Genomic DNA, 21,774 nt, shown 5'->3' with positions numbered 1-21,774 from the left:
GGAGTACTGTGTCCAGTTTTGGGCCCCACACTTCAAGAAGGATGTGGATAAATTGGAGAGAGTCCAGCGAAGGGCAACAAAAATGATTAGGGGACTGGAACACATGAGTTATGAGGAGAGGCTGAGGGAGCTGGGATTGTTTAGCCTGCAGAAGAGAAGAATGAGGGGGGATTTGATAGCTGCTTTCAACTCCCTGAAAGGGGGTTCCAAAGAGGATGGCTCTAGACTGTTCTCAATGGTAGCAGATGACAGAACGAGGAGTAATGGTCTCAAGTTGCAGTGGGGGAGGTTTAGATTGGATATTAGGAAAAACTTTTTCACTAAGAGGGTGGTGAAACACTGGAATGCGTTACCTAGGGAGGTGGTAGAATCTCCTTCCTTAGAGGTTTTTAAGGTCAGGCTTGACAAAGCCCTGGCTGGGATGATTTAACTGGGAATTGGTCCTGCTTCGAGCAGGGGGTTGGACTAGATGACCTTCTGGGGTCCCTTCCAACCCTGATATTCTATGATTCTATGATTCTATGATTCTAAAAGCAAAAGGGTTGATACCAAAAAAACTGCAAAATGTTTTAAAAGCTCAAGTGACATTGAGGGAAAAGCTAAAACTTTGGAAAAGCTTAGTTTAAAAAAATACCGTGGCGCAAGAACAAAATAACATGGTTAAAAATCATCAAAAATTTACACTTGTCTCACCTTTGCTTCCTCTAAAACTATTTTTAAAAGCTTTAAATTAATTAGCAAAAATATAAAGCAAGCACGCCTGAAACAACAGTACAAACAAGCAAAAATTCCAAAGTAGCGAGTAAAAATTATTTTGTATTATATTATTTGTATTAGCCAAATAATGACGTTTAATCCAGCTAATCGAAAGGCTGTTATTTATTGGTACTTAACTGTTGTTTAAAAAAAAAATTGAAGACAAAAAAGTTAGTTCTCACAGACAAAATACAGGTTTCCGAGTAGCCGCCGTGTTAGTCTGTATCCACAAAAAGAACAGGAGGACTTGTGGCAGCTTAGAGGCAAATAAATTTGTTAGTCTCTAAGGTGCCACAAGACAAAATACAGTTATTGAAACATGTCTACTAAATGGTTACAGAGTAAACAGCACCTTTGTCAACAACATGTCAGCAGCATTTTAAACTAACATTGCTAGCTTTAAGGGGAGGGTGTGGTATTTTTAAGAACTGTACTTCCTCACCGCTAGGCAAACAGCTTATAATATTAAACAAAAAGGACCAAGAACTTCCAAGCATTACACAAAGTTACGGCAAACCTACTGGGAAGTTCCAACACATCCCCAGTGTAAAGAGCGTAATTTAAGGTACTTTTTACCAGGACATTAAATTCTCAAATACAAAGTCGCTCTGCTTGGGTGGATAAACCCTAAAACAGACTGAATAAGTGAAGTCCTAAAGCGTGCTGAAAAGCTGTAAAACACAATCCAAGTGAACAAACGAACAAGATCTCCACTGTAAAAATTACTAATAGTTAGTAAAATAAAAGAAAGCATTAACTAAAATAAACAAAAAGATTTCTGCCCTGGAAACCAGAGGTCTACTCCTTTTCCTTTTCTACTCCTCTTTCCCTCTTTAGCCTCCTCTTTTGCGTCCATCCACCGCTCTGGCTAACCTCGGAACCTCATTATCTGTAAAAAATAGCAGTATATAATTTTTTTCTTTTTTTTTTAAATAAAGCCTAGCAATAAAAAGGTATTTTAATTTAACAGCCTGAGGTAATAACATCCAGAAACGCTATTAAATTGGTTTCAGAGGAGCAGCCGTGTTAGTCTGTATTCGCAAAAAGAAAAGGAGGACGGTTAGGATATAGATATTCAGGCCTGTCTGCAAAGGCCTGTACTTTAAGAATTTAGGTGTATTCTTATCACTTGGCTAGTTATAGAGGTATAAAAGAAAGAATCAAAATCACTGTCTGCCAGTGTAAGGGCCTTCTCTTACTGTGACAGTCTGAGGCCCTGTTCTTAGGCTCAGGCCTTTGGCTAAGCAGCAGAGGCAGCCATAAGCTGGGAAGCGACCGGTCACATCCTCACATCCCAAACTAGTCACATTGAAATAAGGTGCTATTGGGCTGTTAGGCACTGTCAGGACAGGATTGTATTCCTATCACCTCCAGAGAAAGGGAAGTGCCTAGCAAATGTCAAAGGAAACTTAGTTTGATAGCATCCTGTCTGGCAAGAACTCACTTATCAATAGCTGGGATGTGAAATCCTCACTTCTGTATTGTCTTGTCATTATAGTTCCCACTTTGCTGTTGTTGGTCTGTATAATCTCTGTCTGGTTCTGTGATTGTTCCTGTCTGCTGTATAATTAATTTTGCTGGGTGTAAACTAATTAAGGTGGTGGGATATAATTGGTTCCATAATCATGTTACAATATGTTAGGATTGGTTAGTTAAATTTCAGGAAAATGATTGGTTAAGGTATAGCTAAGCAGAACTCAAGTTTTACTATATAGTCTGTAGTCAATGAGGAAGTGACGGGGGTGTGGGTGGGGGTGGGCATGTGGGTGTGTGAGATGGGAACAGGGAATGGGGGTAAGAAAATTGGAATCATGTTTTGCTAAAGGGGGAGATGGGAACAGGGAATGGGAGTAAGGAAGTTGGAATCATGCTTGGCTAAGGGCAGGAATCGGAACAGGGACACAGGTGTAAGGCTCTGTGGTGTCAGAGCTGGGAAGGAGGATACTAAGGAAGGAAACTGGAATCATGCTTGCTGGAAGTTCACCCCAATAAACATCGAATTGTTTGCACCTTTGGACTTCGGGTATTGTTGCTCTCTGTTGATGCGAGAAGGACCAGGGAAGTAAGTGGGTGAAGGAATAAGCCCCCTAACAAGGACTTGTGGCACCTTAGAGACTAACCAATTTATTTGAGCATAAGCTTTCGTGAGCTACAGCCGATGAAGTGAGCTGCAGCTCACGAAAGCTCATGCTCAAATAAATTGGTTAGTCTCTAAGGTGCCACAAGTCCTCCTGTTCTTTTTGCTATTAAATTGCAAAGCTCAAAAATGTTTAAAAGTGCCTTCGTTTTCAATGCCCTTGCAAAATCTTTGCCTCCTAATAAGGGGAAAATACAGTTTTATTATGCAAAATTTTAATAAAAGCCAGCTTTCAAAATGTTGTGATTTCATGTCGCGTTTTCACAAGTCGCACAGCCCGGTTATGCCTGTAAAGGTTCTAAAGACAGCACATGGCTGTGGAGTGAGTCGCCTTACCCACTTTAAAGCTAAGCAGGTTGGAAAGATGGAGTTTTACAATTGAAGGTAAAATCTTCCTATGAAAAGAAAAGCAGCTTGAAACCGTTTGAGTCAGCCGGTCGTGGATGCTTAAAAACTGTTTCTCCCACACAGAACAAGTGCACCCAAAAAGCAATAGAAGTAAGGAGTTTTTCCCATACACGTTTTCCTTTCCCCTCTGCCTCTCTTCCCCACTCCTCTTTGTCTAAACCCTTCCCTGGTTCATCTCTTTCCCTCCCCTCCCTTGGCCAATCTGCTCTCCCAACGGTCCCTGCTTTACTTTTCTACCATTCCTCCCCCTTCTTCTTACGGCTTGAAGCCGGTTCAAAGAGAGATCTGGCCAAAGTACAAACAATATATATAACCTGCCGTTTGTGTGTTCTTTACCCAAAAATGAATGCAAAAAGTGTTTTTACCGATAAAAATAAAAAGGACATCAGTGTCTTAATGGGTGTCTTTCTCTCCTTTCTAAATAGTCTTTAACGTATATAAACAGCTAGACCGAAGCAATCCAAGATACAGCCTAGATATAAAAGAATTTTCTTCCATAAACGTATTTGGGAAAGCTCAAAATGTTGAGGTTTGGAGAGTGATTTGGCTCCCCATGCAAGTAGGGAATATGAAATTCACCCTTTGCCGAAGCGTAGTCCAAGAGCTACCATACCTAGTGTTGGGGAAAATTAACCATGCGTTGTGTTTGGATCAGATCCGCCTGAGGCTACCTTTATTCAAGCATGCGCATGCAGGGCGAGTCAGCCAGCCAAGCTGCTGCTCTGCTGAAAAAGGGAACACAGAAGCTTAGACAGCTCAAAACCACAATTTAGTTACACATACTTCCTTATTAATATTTTCCCTTATTAGGAACACAGAAAAAACAAGCTTTTCCTGTTTTTCACAGGTTGTTCTTTTGCGGTTACCGGCTTTCCCAACACTAATTGTTGAAGTTACATTAGACAAGACTGGTTACTGCAATTCTGTCTTGTTAGTAATTTTCCACACTCTCTTCTTCTGCCCGGTGACCACGTACACAGTTATCTTGACCAGAGTTTAGGCCTACTCTCGTTTTTCGTCTACACCGAGGAGCAACTGCATTGGTCTATTTTGAATGCCAGCAAGATTGTCTCTCTTTAAAGAACAATCCAGTGTCCCTAAATCCCACCAAAGGCCTGTTAAAATCTGACCAAACAGTTTCAAGTCACATGGGTAATGTGTGAATTTTCTGGAGAAATTCCACCCTTTGCAGAGAATTTTGCTATAAATATGATGTAAGGGACTGCCGAAGACTTTGTTACAGCCTAGCTAGGGAACTTCCGCTTTCTCGAGGCCGCCCGGTCACTGTAGGACATGGGAAACCAGCTGTAACCAGCTTTAGGCCGGTTCTGTCTGCCCTGCATGGCCCTTTGCCAGGTAGTGGAAGTGCTTATTATGGCTCGCTGTTTACCCCTTCGTTGGACTCCGTCCCAGGCAAAGCTCCGGTGTGCTGGGTTCTCCGCCTCCGTGACAGCAACGCTTGGAGTCCCCGTTGCGGGTGTGTCACTAACCTTCAATAAAGCCAATAACTCGCGGCTTAGCTGCGTGTGGGTCTCATTTTTCAGAGTACCTCTGCCAGCCTGCGGTGCTTCGAACACCTTGGCCCAGAACATGTGGTAATTCCGAAAGGACAAGTGTGGGATGATCCCATGGGTTATTTCAATCCCACTCAACATTTCCAGGAAATGAGCCTAATATTAGCTTTAAGAAGACCATCTCGTAAATTTTAAGGAGGGTAATGCCTTTGTTTTAGTGCATAATCCATTGTCTAAAAGTATTAAAAAATTCTTGCACCATTTAATGTAGGTATTGCGTTGTCTTCCATATGGAAAGGACAAAACTTTGTCCCATCAGTTACCCACTACTGGTAAAGTCCCCGAACTAAACTTAATAGAGAGGGTATGTGTTGTACTGTACCTTCCTTTCAATTTAACACTCATTCAAAAACAATAAATCACAAAATTCTCCCTACACCTAGCTAATTCAAGTGGAAAAATACGATTAAATAACAAACGGAACACACACACAAATGAAATCCTGTTTAATTCTAGTGCAATAACATCAGTTTGACAATCTATCATGCTGCGTAAAGTTAAAAAAAATGGAAATTCCTCCCCCAAAGATGCATATTTTCCAAAACAAGTGAAAAAAATGAAACGAAGCTTGCTAATAGTTTAGCCTTTAAAGATAAAAACTGAATGAAAAAAATCTGTTTTCTAAAAACTGTCTGACGTGTGTAAAAAAACCCTCCACACAATAAAAATTAAAACCCCTTCATCATCAAATCAGTGTGAAAAATGATATCATATTCTATGAACTGCTCAAAAATGCATACAGAAAATTTAAACTTCCTAGGATATATACATAAATATATTGAAGAATTTCTTCTCCATATAATGTACCCTTGTGCCAGTTTAAAAAAAAAATCTAAGCTGTAAAAGTTAATTAATTATAAACAACTAAGAAAATCCTCCTAAATAAGTAGCCCGTGCAATCTGTACATCACAATGTAGCCAAGCTAAGTTTAAAAAACAAACCAACCAACCTCTTAAACATAGCAAAGTTTCTAAACCCTAAAAGTGATTCCAAAAAAAACCCCAACACAAACTAGCTTTCATTTGTTAAAAAACGTAATATAGCTGAAAAAGAATGCCCTTTGGCGTAAAAATTTCCCCAAGTAAATTTAATTATTTCATTCATAAAGCTTTATTTACAGCAAAACAAGCAAGCAAATAAAAAATAACCACTGATGTTCATAATACTTTAATTTTTAGTACCATTGTTGCTGGGGAAAATTTGTCATTAGTAAAAGGTCAATGAGCCAGAAAAGAGTAAATTATTTAGCCTTCAAAATTCACTCTACTGTAAGCTCATAAATTGCAGACGCCAATGAATTTTAATACTCTTTCCAGTGTGTCAGAACTATGTTATTTCCTGGCCATCTGCAATTACTGCAGGCGATTCATTCAAGAATATACCAGACCCCTTAGAAAACTACCTCAAGAACATCTTCCCCACATGCTCAGGGTTCAGCCGATCGCCATATTTGGGATCGGGAAGGACTTTTCCTCCAGGGCAGACTGGAAGAGGCCTTGGGGGTTTTTCGCCTTCCTCTGTAGCATGGGGCGCGGGTCACTTTCAGGAGGATTCTCTGCTCCTTGAAGTCTTTAAACCACTATTTGAGGACGTCAATAGCTCAGACACAGGTGAGAGGTTTTTCGCAGGAGTGGGTGGGTGAGATTCTGCGGCCTGCGTTGTGCAGGAGGTCGGGCTAGATGATCATAATGGTCCCTTCTGACCTTAGTATCTATGAATCTATGAAAGTTCCCTCTAATTTTTGACAGGCCATGTGCGCAAAAAAGTTTTTCTGTGCAAATTTTTGTGTGCGCGGGGTTTCGGATCTGCGTGAGCATGCAGACGCGCACAGCTTGGAGGGAACAGTGGAGAGGGGTTGTCCGTGTGCGGCTGATCTCTATTGCAGGAGTATTTGTGTACAGAAAGCAAATCACACTTAGAATGCACAGCCTCTGTGCACCGATTTCTCCTGCCCTGGGAAGCCACCAACCCGCAGGGCCCAGGCCACCTCTCGCTCAGCAGCGGGGCCAGGCTGGTATCAGCAGGGTAATGTAATAATGGGGGGCCTTAAGTGTGAGGCTTTTTCTGGTGTCCCCCCACAGTCCCTGCCCCAGGGAAGCAGACCCTAGGGGTAACAAAGGGGCAACAGCAGCATTGAGATTTTGCCATTCTCAGCCCGGCGGGTCACCAGCCTGAAGGAGACCCCCGGGGCGAGTTCCCTTGGGACTCACTAGACACTGGGATGGGGATTTCCCCAGCTCCCAGTGGGAACCAGCCAGGGCCAGGCAGCAAAAGGAGCTGGGAAACTCTTCCCCCGCCCCAACCCCACTTCTTTTTCCCTCCACCCCACCCCCCCTTTTCAATTTCTCTCTCCTCTTTCCCTTTCTAGCCCCTTCCCCATCTCCTCTCCCTCTCTGGCTGGGAGAATGGGTCACTTTCCTGCTCCCATGGGGGACCCACACACCCCTGGGACTGGGACTGGCAGACGAGGTGTATTGGGGGCGGGTATCTCTGGCTGCAGCCCAGGTTGGTGTTTGCAAGACACAGGAAGGGGCTGGAGCCGCTGGAGGCTGGAGGAAGGAGCCTGGAGAACAAAGCCCAGACCCCGGACCAGAGGTTGCTGCTGCTCCCCGGGGTCTGTGCTGGTGGGGTGTCATTAACCCCTCCCGGCTCGGGGGGGGCTTTCTCCAGCTGGGACCAGCCCCCCCGGACTCTGCCCGCACCAGGAGCCCCCTGGTGAGTGAGGGACCCCCGGGGAGGGGTAGGGAAGTGCCCCTCTGCACAAAGGGGTCTGGGAAGCTCACATCTGGCAGCATCTGGGAAGCCCCCTGCCCTGGGGCCCCGCTGGGGGGATTCAGGTGGGGAAGGAAACCAGGCCCCGCTGTGGTTTCTACCTTTGTGGGTCAGGGAGGGAGGGATGAGAAATGAGCTGGGGTGGAGGGAGGGGGCAGACCGTGTGAAGGGGGGGAGATGGACCTGGCTCTGGGCGGGCAGGAGATTGCAGGGGGCTGCGGGGGGGGGGGGGGCGCTCAGTGATTTGAGCATTGGCCTGCTAAACCCAGCGTTGCGAGTTCAATCCTTGAGGGGGCCATTTAGGGATCTGGGGCAGAAATTGGGGATTGGTCCTGCTTTGAGCAGGGGGCTGGACTAGATACCTCCTGAGGTCCCTTCCCACCCTGATATTCTATGATTGTGTGAAATCGGATTGTCCCACTTCTCACTCATACAAATCTTCCCCCTTTCTTTCTAATCAGCAAGTACTCGTATCAAATCCACGTCACCTTTTCTTCCAGTTGACTGAGCCTTTCTCTGTTCTCCTCAAAAACGAATGAGGAGTCCGGTGGCACCTTAAAGACTAACAGATTTATTCGGGCACAAGCTTTCGTGGGTAAAAACCCCACTTCTTCAGCTGCATGGAGGGAAAATGTGTTTGTGGATACAGACTAACGCGGCTACCCCCCGATACTTGACACTCTGGTCTCCTCCCGAGATTTTGCTGCATTAATTCTCAAAGGCCTGTTTAAAATCTCCTCTGATTTGGGATATTTTCCCACCTGTGTTATCTGCAGTGATGGGTCCTTGTTTGGGTGGGAAATTGTGAGTCATCCCCTAAAGGGGAAAGGGGTTAGGGGGTGCAGCCTGGGAGAGCCCCGAAACCTGGCTGGCTCTGGGGTGGGGCGGCCGTTCTCTGCCAGCAACAGGGCCTGGAAGGGGCACCGCAGGGGAAAGCAGGAGCAAGTGTCACCAACGGGGAAACCACTCCCAGCAGGTGCCTGCCCGTCTGCCCAATGGAAGTACCCCGCAGCCACCAGCTGCCTGTCCCCTGCCCATCCCCACCCCACTGCCAAGGAGCCGTCCAGATCCGCACCCCCTCTTCTGCCCCTTTAAAGCAGCCTCCCCAAGGGTTCCCTGCTGCCCATGGGACTGGGGCTGGCGCTGGGGAACCAGTACTGTCTGTTTACCGAACCGTCATCTACAATCCTTTCAAACTTTCCCACTCAGAATTGAATATCAATATAAAATCCCCATAGAACTTTGTGGTTTTTTCCCCCCCTCATAGTATCAATTTTGGACCCATTTTCTCCCCCATGATCAAAGCTACATACAAAACACCCTAACCCCCCATCCTCCTCTCTCGCTAGTTAGGTATTACTGATTTCATATGTCCCAGATTGCTCCCGGTTTCAATAATTCTAAAAGATTATTAATATAAAATCTCCCCCGGTTTTGCCCCTGTCTGGCATGTTGATACCAAAGTCCTGGCGAACGTTGCCTGTTTCTCTCTTTCTCCATATTATAAAATATGGATAAGCCAGTCATTCAAATTTTACTTCTTTACCTATCACCCGCTATGGATGGAAAATCCCACATTTCCCCGCTGTCCTTTCAGAAAATGGATCCAATATCCCTCAGATGTCCACCTGTCTTTGTCCCATTACCGAACATGGCTCTCAAACCTCGCATTTTGCCTTTCTCCATGTCATTATGAAATGTCAGTTAAAAATCCTCTCCAGTTTGCGGGATGTTCCTCGTGTTTTTTAAATGCAGAAATGTCTCTGTTTCTGGTGGGAGCCAGTAGCCCCAAGTCATTCTCCACACTGGAGATCCCAGAGGGTTAAATTCCCAAATGATCAACTTTCCCCTCTCCTTTGAGAATCAATTGTTCCCCCCTTTTATCTCCATTAAAAATGTTTGCTGGTGAAAGAGACTTGCCCCACATTGAATGCCCATCAAAGCCAGAGGCCTCCCCCTCTTCAGCGAATCAGTGCTCACAGGAGATTTGGCTGGACATTGATGGCACAGGATGAGGGGCTCACTCCTCTGCTGTAGGGTGTAACTGGCTCTTTGCTAGCCCAAGCAGTGCCCAGGGTGGCTGAGACTCTCCGTGCTCCTGTATTAACCCATCGCCGCTTTCTCCAGAAGTGTCCCAAACCCCACGGCCAACGGTCTCCACGAGGGGTTGCTTCCTGCAACACTGAGATGCAGCCACTTCTGGGGGGCGCTCCAGGGAGGCCAGTGGCAGATCATGGACAAAGTTCTTAAGTATTTTGGATCCTTCATTCTCCTGTGAAAGCAGCACCCCACCTGGGGTTCCCTGTACCTGCGTGAATGGCTGGCACAGGGTGGTGATATCTTTCTATCCACTTATCAAACACTGATATAAAATCATGACAGATTTTGCTTCTCCCCCCACCCTTTGAAACTGGAGGAATTTTGGAAGGAAAACTGATGCCCTGAGTCCTTTTTCTAGAGATGGGGGGGGGACGGAGGGGGTTAAACTCCCCTCAGCAATGGGTCTGTTTAAAAGGATTGTGGCTGCCTCCCTCCTGACCCATGTTTCTGGGCTCGTTGAGACCAGTGTTAATCCGGATTCATTGCAGAGGAGGATGAGGAGTGACTCCAGATTAACAGGGGGGCGAATGAGATCAGCTGTCCCTGTGGGGAGCTGGTTCCATTATCTGCTGTCACCAGAAGCTCTGGGTGCTGCTAAAGGACGGGACGAAGTTATCTCTGTGTGTGTCTCTCTCTCTCTCAGGATATTGGTGTTGAGTTTCCTGGGTCAGGGGCTGCAGCCTCCATTGTGATCTGGGAGACCAGATTTAGCAGCTGCTGCTCCCCCAGCGGGATCTGTGCCAGGGAGTCGCCATAATTAAAGTTTCCTAGGTGCCCAGCCAAGGTGAGGACTTTCTCCAGCTGGTGCTAGCCCCCTAGGGCAGCCCTAGGCTTTGCCGACATCATCTCATGGTCCGGAGACTCCCAAGTGATCGAGGGAGAGTTTGGGGAAAGTGCTATGTCTGCTCTTGTCGGTAAAATTTATGTCACTCAGGGGTGTGAAAAAAAACAAACCCCGGACTGACATAAGTTACGCTGACAGGCGCGCCGGTGTGGACAGTGCTATGTCAACGGCAGACACTTTCCGACTGACATAGGTACCGCCGCTCGTTACGGGGTGGTTTAATTATGTCGACGGAAGAGTTCTTTCCCGTTGGCATAGAACAGGTACCCGGGAGTCCTGACCGCCGTGCAGCTGCATCGATACAGCTAGGCCGCTGTAGGGTCTCTCGTGTAGACATGGCCTAATCTACTTCTAGAACCAGTTCTTATTGTCGTTTATGTCCCTTGCTTGGAGTGAGTCACCCTGTGCTTTAGCCTTTCTAATTTTGTACCTACACCCTTGTGCTGTTCGTCTGGACTCGTCCTTAGCAGCTCTCCGTGTTTCCAGTTTTCGAAGGATTCCTTCTTCTTTTCAAGAGCTACTGATGCAGGCCTCTTACTCTGACCTTTCGTTTGGGATAGTTTCCCGCTGAGCCTTTAATATGATCTTTTTGAGAAACTGCCAGGTCTCCTGAACTCCTGTTTCCTCTAGATTTCCTTCCCACGGGACCTTACGGACCCGTTCTCTGGGTTTGTTAAAGTCTGCTTTTTTGAAGTCCAGTGTCCTCATTCTGCGGCTTTCACACCTGCCTTTCCTTGGACTCATTAAGTCCATCATCTCATGATCGCTTTCACCCAAATTACCTTCACAACCAATTCCTCCCTGCTAGTCAGAATCCCGTCTCAGATGGCTCTCCCCGTGGTTACCTCTTCCGTGTTCGGAAACAAAAGTTGTCCGCAATATGTTCCAAAAACGTACTGGCCATTTTCTCTTTGGCCATAACAGATGTCTTGGCAGCTACTGTCGCCCCATTGCTATCAGCTCGTATCTGTTGGGTGCTCCTTTTATTTTCATGGCAGAGGCTAGAATGGCTACTGAAAAAGGGCCTGGTTGGAGCCGTGAAGTGAAATGAACGAAAGCCTGTTCTGAAATCTCCCTTGTAGCTCTTCTCGCCCTGCCACGCTGCAGAACGATGTCCATGTTTCGCTCCAGCTCATCCCAGCCTGCTACAGGACGGTCGCGGGGAAGGGAAATGGCTGCAGAGGAGCCAGTTCAGGTAGGGATTATCGGGGGGGTTGCTGGTGGGTTCCTGCTGGAGGGAGAGGGGCAGCAAATACACCGGAGATGGGAACTTCTGGGCAGTTTAGTCTGGAGGTTGGAGCGGGGCAGGAAATACACAGGGTGGAGAAAGGGAGGGGGGAAAGTGTGGGACAAACTTGCTGGGACTTGTTTAACCTGGGCCCTAGGTTCTAGGAACAGAGAATGGGGTGTGGGGGCGGGGGTGTCAATGTGGAAATTCCCTTATTTGTGGAACAGGATACAACTCCCCTGGGCAGGAGTGGGGAAAAAACTCACCAGACTCCCAGGGCTGGAGTCTGAAACTACTGATCAGAAGCTTCCATTGGATATGAAGGGGGCACCAACCAGTGAGGCTTAGGGGAGATGCTCTGCACCCCCACATCTAGCTGCTGGCACTGGGGACGGCGTTGGGCTTCCTACCAGGGAGCTCTCCCTGGACCCTGCTAGGGGCTCCATCTCCTGTATCCGTCTCTGGCTAGTAGGTGTGTGATGCATCTGCTGGGAGAGACGAGGGGCTCTCTCTTTGCCCCTCACCCTGGTGTTTCCTGGATGCTCTGAGCGGGGTGGGGGGTGGGATTTTGTTGACTGGGAGCTTCCCAGAGCTTCCATTTGTTTGGCTCCTCTCCCCCACGAATAGTGGGGCTGTGAGTGGGGCAGCAGGTCCTGAGTGGGGGGCTCTGGCTCTTTCAGGGGCCGGTGACCTTCGAGGCGGTGGCTGTGTATTTCACCAGGGAAGAGGGGGCTCTGCGGGACCCCGCTCAGAGAGCCCTCTACAGAGACGTCATGCAGGAGACCTATGAGAATGTGACCTCGCTGGGTAAGGATTCCCATCCCCTCGGTTCTTAGAAGGGGAAATGGAGAGTTAAGGTTCATGTCACCCCCACAATGTAACCTTAACTCTGCCCTGATTCAGCATCACCCCAACATGCCAGTGACACACACACTAGCCCTCTGCCCTCCCCTGCTACCCAACGCTCTGGGAACAGGGCACAGAAGACCTTGAAATAGTTATAACCATTAGAAACAACTTATCAGCATCACCATGTCCGACTATACAAATTAAATATCCTTAAACCAATCTCTAATAAGTTCTCAAGCTGTATTTTTCTTCTTTTGCCTAGCTGCGCTACACTGTTATCATCAGTGGAATTTTGTTTGCTTGGTTTGTGTGTCTGAAATCAACGTTTACTGACATGTACCAATAAAAATCTAACCCTTGCAAGCCAATCCATTCACTGTGGCCCGAGCCACCCTTCCTGAACCCTTATGTTCTTCACAGCCCCAAGACGAGCCTTTCCCTGGCACAAATGTGCCTTTGGTGGTGTTATAGTGACACTTCTGGGGACACATCGGTTCTCACCCATCCCTCCCCATCTGCAGCAGCCACAATCTCTATTCCCTACCGGCGCCTTGGATCTGTGAGCCGGTGCCTCCCGAGGTCACGTCGTCTCATAAGCGCCGACTCCATGGGTGCTCCGGAGACAGAGAGGAGCAAGCGGCGGGTGGGTGGGTGGGAGGAGCCGAGGGGGAGGAGAGGAATGGGTGGGAGTCACTTGGGGGGGGAGAGGGCAGAGAGGAGTGAGCAGCAGGGGGGCCTCATGGGAGGGGGCAGGAAGGGGCAGAGTGGGGGCAGAGTGGGGGTGGAGCACCCACCAGCAAAAACAAAAGTCAGCCCCTGGGCTTGGTCTGATTTTAATCTTTTTATATTCTCCTTTTCAAGAGGAATTAGCACGTTGCTCCTGCATTATAGCCTCTAACTCTCCAAACTTCTCCAGATTTTCCCATACTTCTCCCGCTCACACCTGACTTACTCGATTCCCCAGTTCTTCAAAATATGCTTTCCTCTCCCCTGACATACTGTAGGGAGTGTCATCCCTAGATGGCCAGCCCATCTTCCCCATCACTGGCTCTGGGCCTCTCTCTGTCAGTAAGAAGCAGTTACACGGTGGCTTCCCCGCTAGCTGGCTTCTCCACTTTCTGGGATATGGAGTCACCTTCTGTGTTTTAGGAGCCCCCTCGATGATACATGTCTGTTGTGCATGTTTGCAGCAGAGATGGTGATAGTTAAATCCCTCCAAAGTAGAGTGACCTGCCTCTTGGAGCATCTGGGAGCTGGGCCCAGGATTTTACGGCTGGGTTTAAACTAACAGAATGTAACAAATGTCCCCTGAATTCACCTGATCTCCACTTGTTTTCTTTCCCCTGAGCAGGGTTTCCAGTTTCGAAACCTGACGTGATCTCCCAGCTGGAACAAGGGGAGGAGCCGTGGGTCCCACATCAGCAGGGCTCAGAGAAAAGGGCGATCCTGAGAGGTCCCTGCACAGGTGAGGAATCATTAAAACCAACTCAGAATCTGTCAGTGCCTGAAGGAAAGAGCTGGGATTCCCTGAAAAGATCTTGTGAGCTCTCTGTCTCAGATCTTGTAGCAGATCCCTTCCTGACCTTCCTTTCCTGTGAGCCTTTGGGTAGGAGGTGGAAGCAGAATTGATCCCCCTCTTCTCTCCCCAATGGGGAAGATTTTAGGGAATTCAGTTCCTGGTTTTTTTCTCTCTCCAGCACTTATTTTGATTTTCTCTTCCTTTTTCCTGATTCTGAGGTTTCTCTCTCTGTCCCAGCAGGTGATGGGATGGTGAGTGAGAATGAGGAGCAGAATCCAAAGCAGGAAGATGCGGAGCAAGTGGAATCACCCAGGGCATTAGCACAAAGATCTAATGTGAATGTGTCCAGGAGTCGTGAGCAGGAAAGTGCCTGCAAGAGTCAGCACAGGCCAGGGAGAGAGCAGGGAAACCAGCCAGGGCAGAAAGTGGGTCAATCCATTAATTGTTGGCAAACTCACAAAGACCTCAAAGAAACCGCAGCCCAGCAGGGAATCCCCATGGGAGACAGAAACAACACATGCCCTGAGTGTGGGAAAGACTTCAGTTACCGCTCGGCCCTTATCACACATCGAAGAAGCCACACAGGAGAACGACTCTACATATGCTGCGTGTGTGGGAAAAGCTTCACTCAGAGCTCACACCTTGTTAGAGATCAGAGACTCCACTCAGGAGAGAGACCCTACGAATGCTGTGAGTGCGGGAAAATTTTCACCCAGAGCTCAACCCGTGTCCGAGATCGGAGAATTCACACGGGAGAAAGACCCTATGGATGCACAGAGTGTCAGAAGAGGTTCAGTGACAGCCCAGCCCTTATTAAGCATCAGAGAACCCACACAAGAGAAAGACCCTATGAGTGCTGTGAGTGCGGGAAAACCTTCATTGACAGCTCCTCCCTTATTAGGCACGAGAGGGTCCACATAGGAGAGAGACCCTATGAGTGCTGTGAGTGCGGGAAAACCTTCACTCAAAGCTCAGCCCTTATCAGGCATCAAAGAACCCACACGGGAGAGAGACCTTACGAATGCTCCGAAAGCGGGAAAAGCTTCACGGACAGCTCACACCTGATCAGGCATGAGCGAATCCACACAGGCGAGAGACCCTACCTATGCGCAGAGTGTGGGAAAAGCTTCGTTGTGAGCTCAAACCTTGTTGCGCATCGGAAGAGCCACAAGGGTGATAAAAAATCATTAAAAAAAAAAAAACCTGACCAAAGATAGATTTTTTTTCTTTAATATTTTTGCTAATTCCCACATAGTGACTTCTGAGGCTATTTGTGCCATTTACGTCTCAGATGCGCCAAGAGAGATGCCCATTTTTGCCTTTTACAGCTTGCCCTTTTTTGGGGTGAATCCTGTGGTCCTTTCTATCAACTCTTTTGTCCTGTGAGTCCTGGCAGTATGTGCCAAGAATGTCCACCAGCACCAGCTGGGAGAGATATGGGTGATCTCCACTAGCTACATCTCCCAGATAAAATCTACCAGGGTCTTTTCTCCACTAGGGTTTTCCATGGAGTTAGCTAGCTTGCATTAGCTCGTCTCATGTTAAAACAGAACTACTCTTGCACAAAAGATGTAGCCCGTGTCGAGTGGCCGGGGTTATCACGCCCGTTTCCTCATCACCTCACCTAGCCATGACTTGTCCTAGTCTAAACCAACCTGGAGTATCACACTGACACTGTGCCTCTCCCTGAAAAGCAATTGTTAGGGTCACCAAGTTTCCCCTTTAGGGAACAGATTGCCTCATTCCCACTTGTTCTCAAATTGCCCTGGGTGGTACTGAACAGCGGTTATTTTGGGGTACCATTTTTCTCATTACAAATATATTTAAATATATCAAAGAGCGGGGGGGGGGGGGGACAGTGTCATTTCAGCCTCTGTGACCCCAGAAAGAGATGGGATGGGTTGGAGGGATTCTCTCCTTCCCCATCACCCCAGCAGTGTTACCTTCTACAAGAGCTGTGTAGAGTTTATCTTCTTCGCATTCTACCCCTCCACCACCCAAAGTGTCCCATGATGCAGTGTTCTCAGCCCTCTGTGCTTTAGACTCTCTCTTTGGTGCCTTTGATCCTAAATCAGACTCATTAGGGCTGGAGATGAAAGTGTCACTGACCTGGAAGGGGAATTCCAATGGATCCCAGACACAGTGGGAGTTTAAATCCCAGTTTCCATCTATTGGCAGAGACACTCCTGGGCTTTTCCCTGCTGAGATGGGATTGTTTGTAGATGGAAAGGTTGGCTGCTTTTCCCCCGTTATGATAATCCTAAAGCTTTTGTGAATAACACAACTCAATAATAATGAGACAGTGCTGAGTGAAGCAGGTTTGAACGGATCGGAGGAGAATGTGATGGGAGAATCTCTTGTCCTGATTGAGTCATCAGATGTATCCTGTTCTGGAATTTCATTTTATATGTAACTGAAAGTGTCTTTATTACCCCTCTGTGATGTGGGTTTTTCTCTCTTTCCTGTAAGCCACTGGGTCAGATAACTGGATACTAATTTTGTTTGACCAAATCTAGCTTAGATTTATTGTGGGCTTTGAGATAAATGACCATTTGCTAAAAGAGTCATTTCTTTATTTATTTTTGCTTTTCCCCCACCACTCGGTGATGACATGGAGGAAGTTCAGGTGGACTTTAGTCAACAAAGGATAATACTCCATGCTATTGGACATGTTACCAAGGAAACAGCACTGTCTTTAAATCTCCATTCTGAAATGGTGAACCACAGGACATCCGAAATCATGCAATTAACTGAAGTGACTGAATACAATTACAGTGGTTTTCAACTGTTTGGGTCAGTATTGTCTCAGATGATCTTGGAATAGAATTCCACAGTAAGTGACTTGGAACTGGGAAACTGTAAGTCTCTTGGTTCGAAAAGAAGGTGTGACCCAGGCCCTACAGGGGGTTATTCCTGAAGAGATCGCCTCGCCACTCCTGTGATTTGGGAAATGCTGTCCCGAATGATGCAGATGCAGAGGTGGTGTTTTTGTTGAACTCACCCTTTGTCGGTGCTGCAGATGTCCACAGAATGAAATCAGTGTTAAATGTGAGATAGCGGCAAAAAAAAAATCCCCACCTATTTTCAGAAAGAAACCCCACCTCTGGTAGCTTCCAGAGATTCTGATCCAGACCTGCAACTGGTCCCTAACTTAGACCTGTGCCATCCGATTAAAGAAATGAACTGGGCATGTTTGCGGAAGCCGTTCCTCACTAACACGGCTGAGACTTTGGGTTGTTTGGAAAAAAGATTCTCTCCCAAAGAAGTGTAAATTTACCCTGATGAAGGTCAAGAACTCAGGCAGAAACAGCAGGCAGCCCGTGGTTGGTTTTCGCCTCAGGAGAAAGAAGCTATGGGTTACTATGGTAAACTGTTTTGAGAACACTCCCTAGTTCAATTGCATTGATTACAGTGTCAAAGGATGCCGTGGTTAGACTGCGAACAATTGTCCTCTACCGTTTGGATCCAAAGTGTCGTAAGCTGAAGAAAGGAATAGTTGTTGCCTTCAGAGGACATTCCTTCCCCGTGGATCCCAGTCTGTCTGCCTGGTTGGGCAACTGGGACTTCCATGCTGTGCAAGTGAGGGAATGATGGGTCAGCCTCCGTGACCGGCGTGCAGAACACACGAATGTCGAGTCCTGTTTCTATGGTTTCGTGTCAAAGGTCCGGTCTACACTGCAGTGGGCTGGAGCACCCATGGGGAAAAAAATGGTGGATGCTAAACACCCATCTGCAGCCCCCCCCATCAGCTCCTCCCCTTCCTCCTGCACCTCCCACCCACCAGCAGCCCTGCCGATCAGCACCTCCCGCTCCCTCCCCGCACCTCCTGCCCACCGTGAGGACTTGGGCTGGAGCCTGGGTTCTGAGACCCCTGCCCCCTCGTGGGGTGTCAGAGCCCATGGTCCAGCCCAAGCCTGAACTTACACATTGTGATTTTTAGCCCCACATCCTGGGCCCTGCAAGCCCAAGTCAGCTGACCCGGGCCATCTCTTGCCATGCTGCAGGTCTTATTCCAGTGGAGATGTACCCGAAATGGACACCCATCTGCTCGGGTTACTGTGCTAGGATTTATAAGCTTTGAATAACTGTTGTATGTGTCTGATGATTCGACTCAGTTTGGTGACCTGATTTCAGTGCAATATTGTTGTTAATGCATTGATTTACTGGTTTGAGCTGAACTTCCTAACTGTGCGTTCAACTCATAGTTGGTTTATTAGTGTTTATAGGGGCTTAGCCTTAGTGTGGTGTGTGTTCTTCATTTTATTTGTTCATTTTAATAAAAATTATAAGCGGATATGGAGTCACATTTCTATCAATAAGTGACATGGGCCAGAGCCATAGAGAATCTGGGGGCAAATTCTAGCCAGTCCCTCTAAATTAACCTGGTCCTCATGGAGGAGCATGTGAAGGGTGTGCTGATCTCAACTCTGGCTGTATCGTGTGGGGCTCAGAACACCACAAGAGAAAATCAGCTCTCCTGGCCCAGGCTTTTGGGTGTGTGTGTGTGTGTGAGAGAGAGAGAGAGAGCAGTGTGGCTCACTGAAGGGGGCTCAGTGAGGTGGGGGAGTGTCTCTGAGTAGAGGCAAGGGGGCTTGCTGTGCAGTCATGACCAGGGCCAAGCCCAGCCTGCGCCCCTTTCTGACTTGCCCCGGGTTGTGCCTGGTCAGGCCCAGCTGACGCTGGGGGTCTGGTTTGAAGGGCTGTAAATGGAGGTAGAAAGCTTGTACAATTCAGCCACTGTGATGCTGACAGCGTAAATGTATGTGCATTAAGAGGGCACATTGGGGCATTCTGGACAGAGGGCAGAGTTAAGGTTGTGTGGACAACCTTAATGGTGAATTTCCTGGTTTTCAGACATTTGAGTTGTGCTGAAGTTGAGGTTCTGCAAGGGATGATATCCCACCAGGCACCCTAAACTCTGTGTTAATGAAGTTTTTTGCCCTTTAATTAAGCCAAGGAGGGGTGGTCATGGCTGCCCACTAGACGTTAACCAACTCGCAAGGCTGACTGCAGGGGTAAACGTTTAGAAAGAAAACAATGAAAATTGGCCAGAAGTCCTTGAAAACAAATCATATGCCTCCTATCTGCTCTGGTAAAGGTGGTAAGAAGTGAAGGAAAGGGATTCAAAACCATTCCCTAAGGGAGATGTTTCACCATCTCCATTCTGGGTGTCTTCAGTATAAAAGAAAAGAACAAGAAAAGCAAATTGAATTCACAGGAAAAAGTTAGCAGATTTCTTTTCCCTCCCAGGCCCCCAAGAGAAAACCCTGTTCTCCACACAATCCTTTGCTTTATAGTTAACTGCTACCCTGAATGTCTTCTATTAACAAACCCTACATCTGCTTCCTCCAGAGTCTGTGTGCTTAGGATAGGATGAGGAACTGCCAGTCATTTCCTCTTCAGTCTACCTCAGATACAGATGAGATGGCCCTCCCTCACCGTGTACACTGTCCATCTGTCTGTCCATCCACCGTCCATCCATCATTCATAGAATCACAGAATCATAGAATATCAGGGCTGGAAGGGACCTCAGGAGGTCATCTAGTCCAACCTCCTGCTCAAAGCAGGACCAATCCCCAATTAAATCATCCCAGCCAGGGCTTTGTCAAGCCTGACCTTAAAAACCTTTAAGGAAGGAGATTCCACCACCTCCCTAGGTAACGCATTCCAGTGTTTCACCACCCTCATAGTGAAAAAGTTTTTCCTAATATCCAATCTAAACCTCCCCCACTGCAACTTGAGATCATTACTCCTCGTTCTGTCATCTGCTACCATTGAGAACAGTCTAGATCCATCCTCTTTGGAACCCCCTTTCAGGTAGTTGAAAGCAGCTATCAAATCCCCCCTCATTCTTCTCTTCTGAAGACTAAACATCCCCGGTTCTGTCAGCCTCTCCTCATAACTCATGTGTTCCAGTCCCCTCATCATTTTTGTTGCTCTCCGCTGGACTCTTTCCAATTTTTCCACATCCTTCTTGTCGTGTGGGACCCAAAACTGGACACAGTACTCCAGATGAGGCCTCCCCAATGTCGAATAGAGGGGAATGATCACGTCCCTCGATCTGCTGGCAATGCCCCTACTTATACATCCCCAAATGCCATTGGCCTTCTTGGCAACAAGGGCACACTGCTGACTCATATCCAGCTTCTTGTCCACTGTCACCCCTAGGTCCTTTTCTGCAGAAAAACTGCAGAACCCCCAACAGAACCCCAACAGGGGCAACTTAACTATTTCACTCGAGGAGGTGTAAGGAATAAATCAACAGGAACACAGCACTTCCGTCTGATAAGATGCATGCAAGGCAGCGTGCTCTATCTAAAACTGACGTTTATCAGATTTAAGCACCCACGAACATAAGCAATAGGTTTAGAACATCCCAGATATTTACCTAACATCTGGAATGGTATTGAGTAATTAACAGCAGGTTAGCAGTGGACAGTTGCTGTCCCACCGGGGCGAAAGGGTGTCAAGATGGCTTCAGAGGACTGCTCCAAAGTGCAATATATTAGCTAATCTTTTAAAACTAACTTCTACACAACACACAGGTCATAATGACACCTACTAAATCATCACTTTTCTAACTTTCAATAAACTTTTCATATCAGCGGCATCGAGACTCAAGGTTTCCCAACTACCCAGGTTTTCAGGCTCAGTTGTTTACATGTTTATCCCTCCCTCCCATTCTGTTTAGCAAAAACTGCCAGCTAGATTTGACCTTGCGTCTGAAAGCCTGTCTCCAAATTAATCCTTAACTATGCGGTGTTCTATTTCATTACTTCATGGTGGCTGAATGCACATAATATGGCTGCAATTAGCTTGATCACGTTCTGGGGTATACACACCCCTCAAATCCAGGGCAACACCCCAATATGCCCTCTTAACACGCATACATTTAGTCTGTCAACACCATAGTGGCTGAATTGTACAGGGTTTTGTGGAGGGGTCAGTGGGGGGGGGGTGTCTTTAAGCAGGGTCAGGCACTGTTCCCTCTAAGCTGTGTGCGTGAGCACGCACACGCAGATCCTAAACCCCGCGCGCACGGCAAAACCCCGCGCACAGAAAAATTTGCACAGAAGCCCAACAATTTTCACCGAAGAAATTTTTTGCGCACACAGCCTGTCAAAAATTAGAACAGGAGGACTTGTGACACCTTAGAGACGAACCAATTTATTTGAGCATGAGCTTTCGTGAGCTACAGCTCACGTCATCGGATGCATACATCGGAAGCTCACGAAAGCTCATGCTCAAATAAATTGGTTCGTCTCTAAGGTGCCACAAGTCCTCCTTTTCTTTTTGCGAATACAGACTAACACGGCTGCTACTCTGAAACCTGTCAAAAATTAGAGGGAACATTGCGGGCAGGAGTTTTTTCTCTGCAGTCGCTGTCATGGCCAAGTCCAGCTGTGGTCCTCTCTGGTTTTCCCAGCTTTGGGCCTGGTCAGTCCCAGCTGACGTTGCGGGGGTCTGCTGTGAAGCGCTGTAAACGGAGGCGAAAAGCCTGTGCCAAGTTGGAATGACTGAGGTGTCTGTCTTGGGCCATAGACTGGGCAGTAGAAAGTTGAGGCTGGAGCCTGCAGGCCATCCAG

The 21,774-nt window shown here is 47.4% G+C and overlaps 1 protein-coding gene across 1 annotated transcript in view; it reads left to right on the top strand.

Annotated features, from left to right (window-relative positions):
• LOC140904241 (uncharacterized) overlaps positions 1-21,774 on the top strand; it is a 283,075-nt gene that overhangs the window by 238,948 nt on the left and 22,353 nt on the right. Inside the window, exon 6 of the mRNA XM_078850896.1 lies at positions 14,697-15,361. Within this exon, the coding sequence (XP_078707022.1) occupies positions 14,697-15,361 (665 nt within the window). The remainder of the gene's footprint in view (positions 1-14,696; positions 15,362-21,774) is intronic.

Source organism: Lepidochelys kempii, chromosome 28, assembly GCF_965140285.1.
Source record: "Lepidochelys kempii isolate rLepKem1 chromosome 28, rLepKem1.hap1, whole genome shotgun sequence".
NCBI classification, from domain to species: domain Eukaryota; kingdom Metazoa; phylum Chordata; order Testudines; family Cheloniidae; genus Lepidochelys; species Lepidochelys kempii.
The sequence above is the reverse complement of the archived record's forward strand: the minus strand, read 5'-3'. Positions and strand labels throughout refer to the sequence as shown.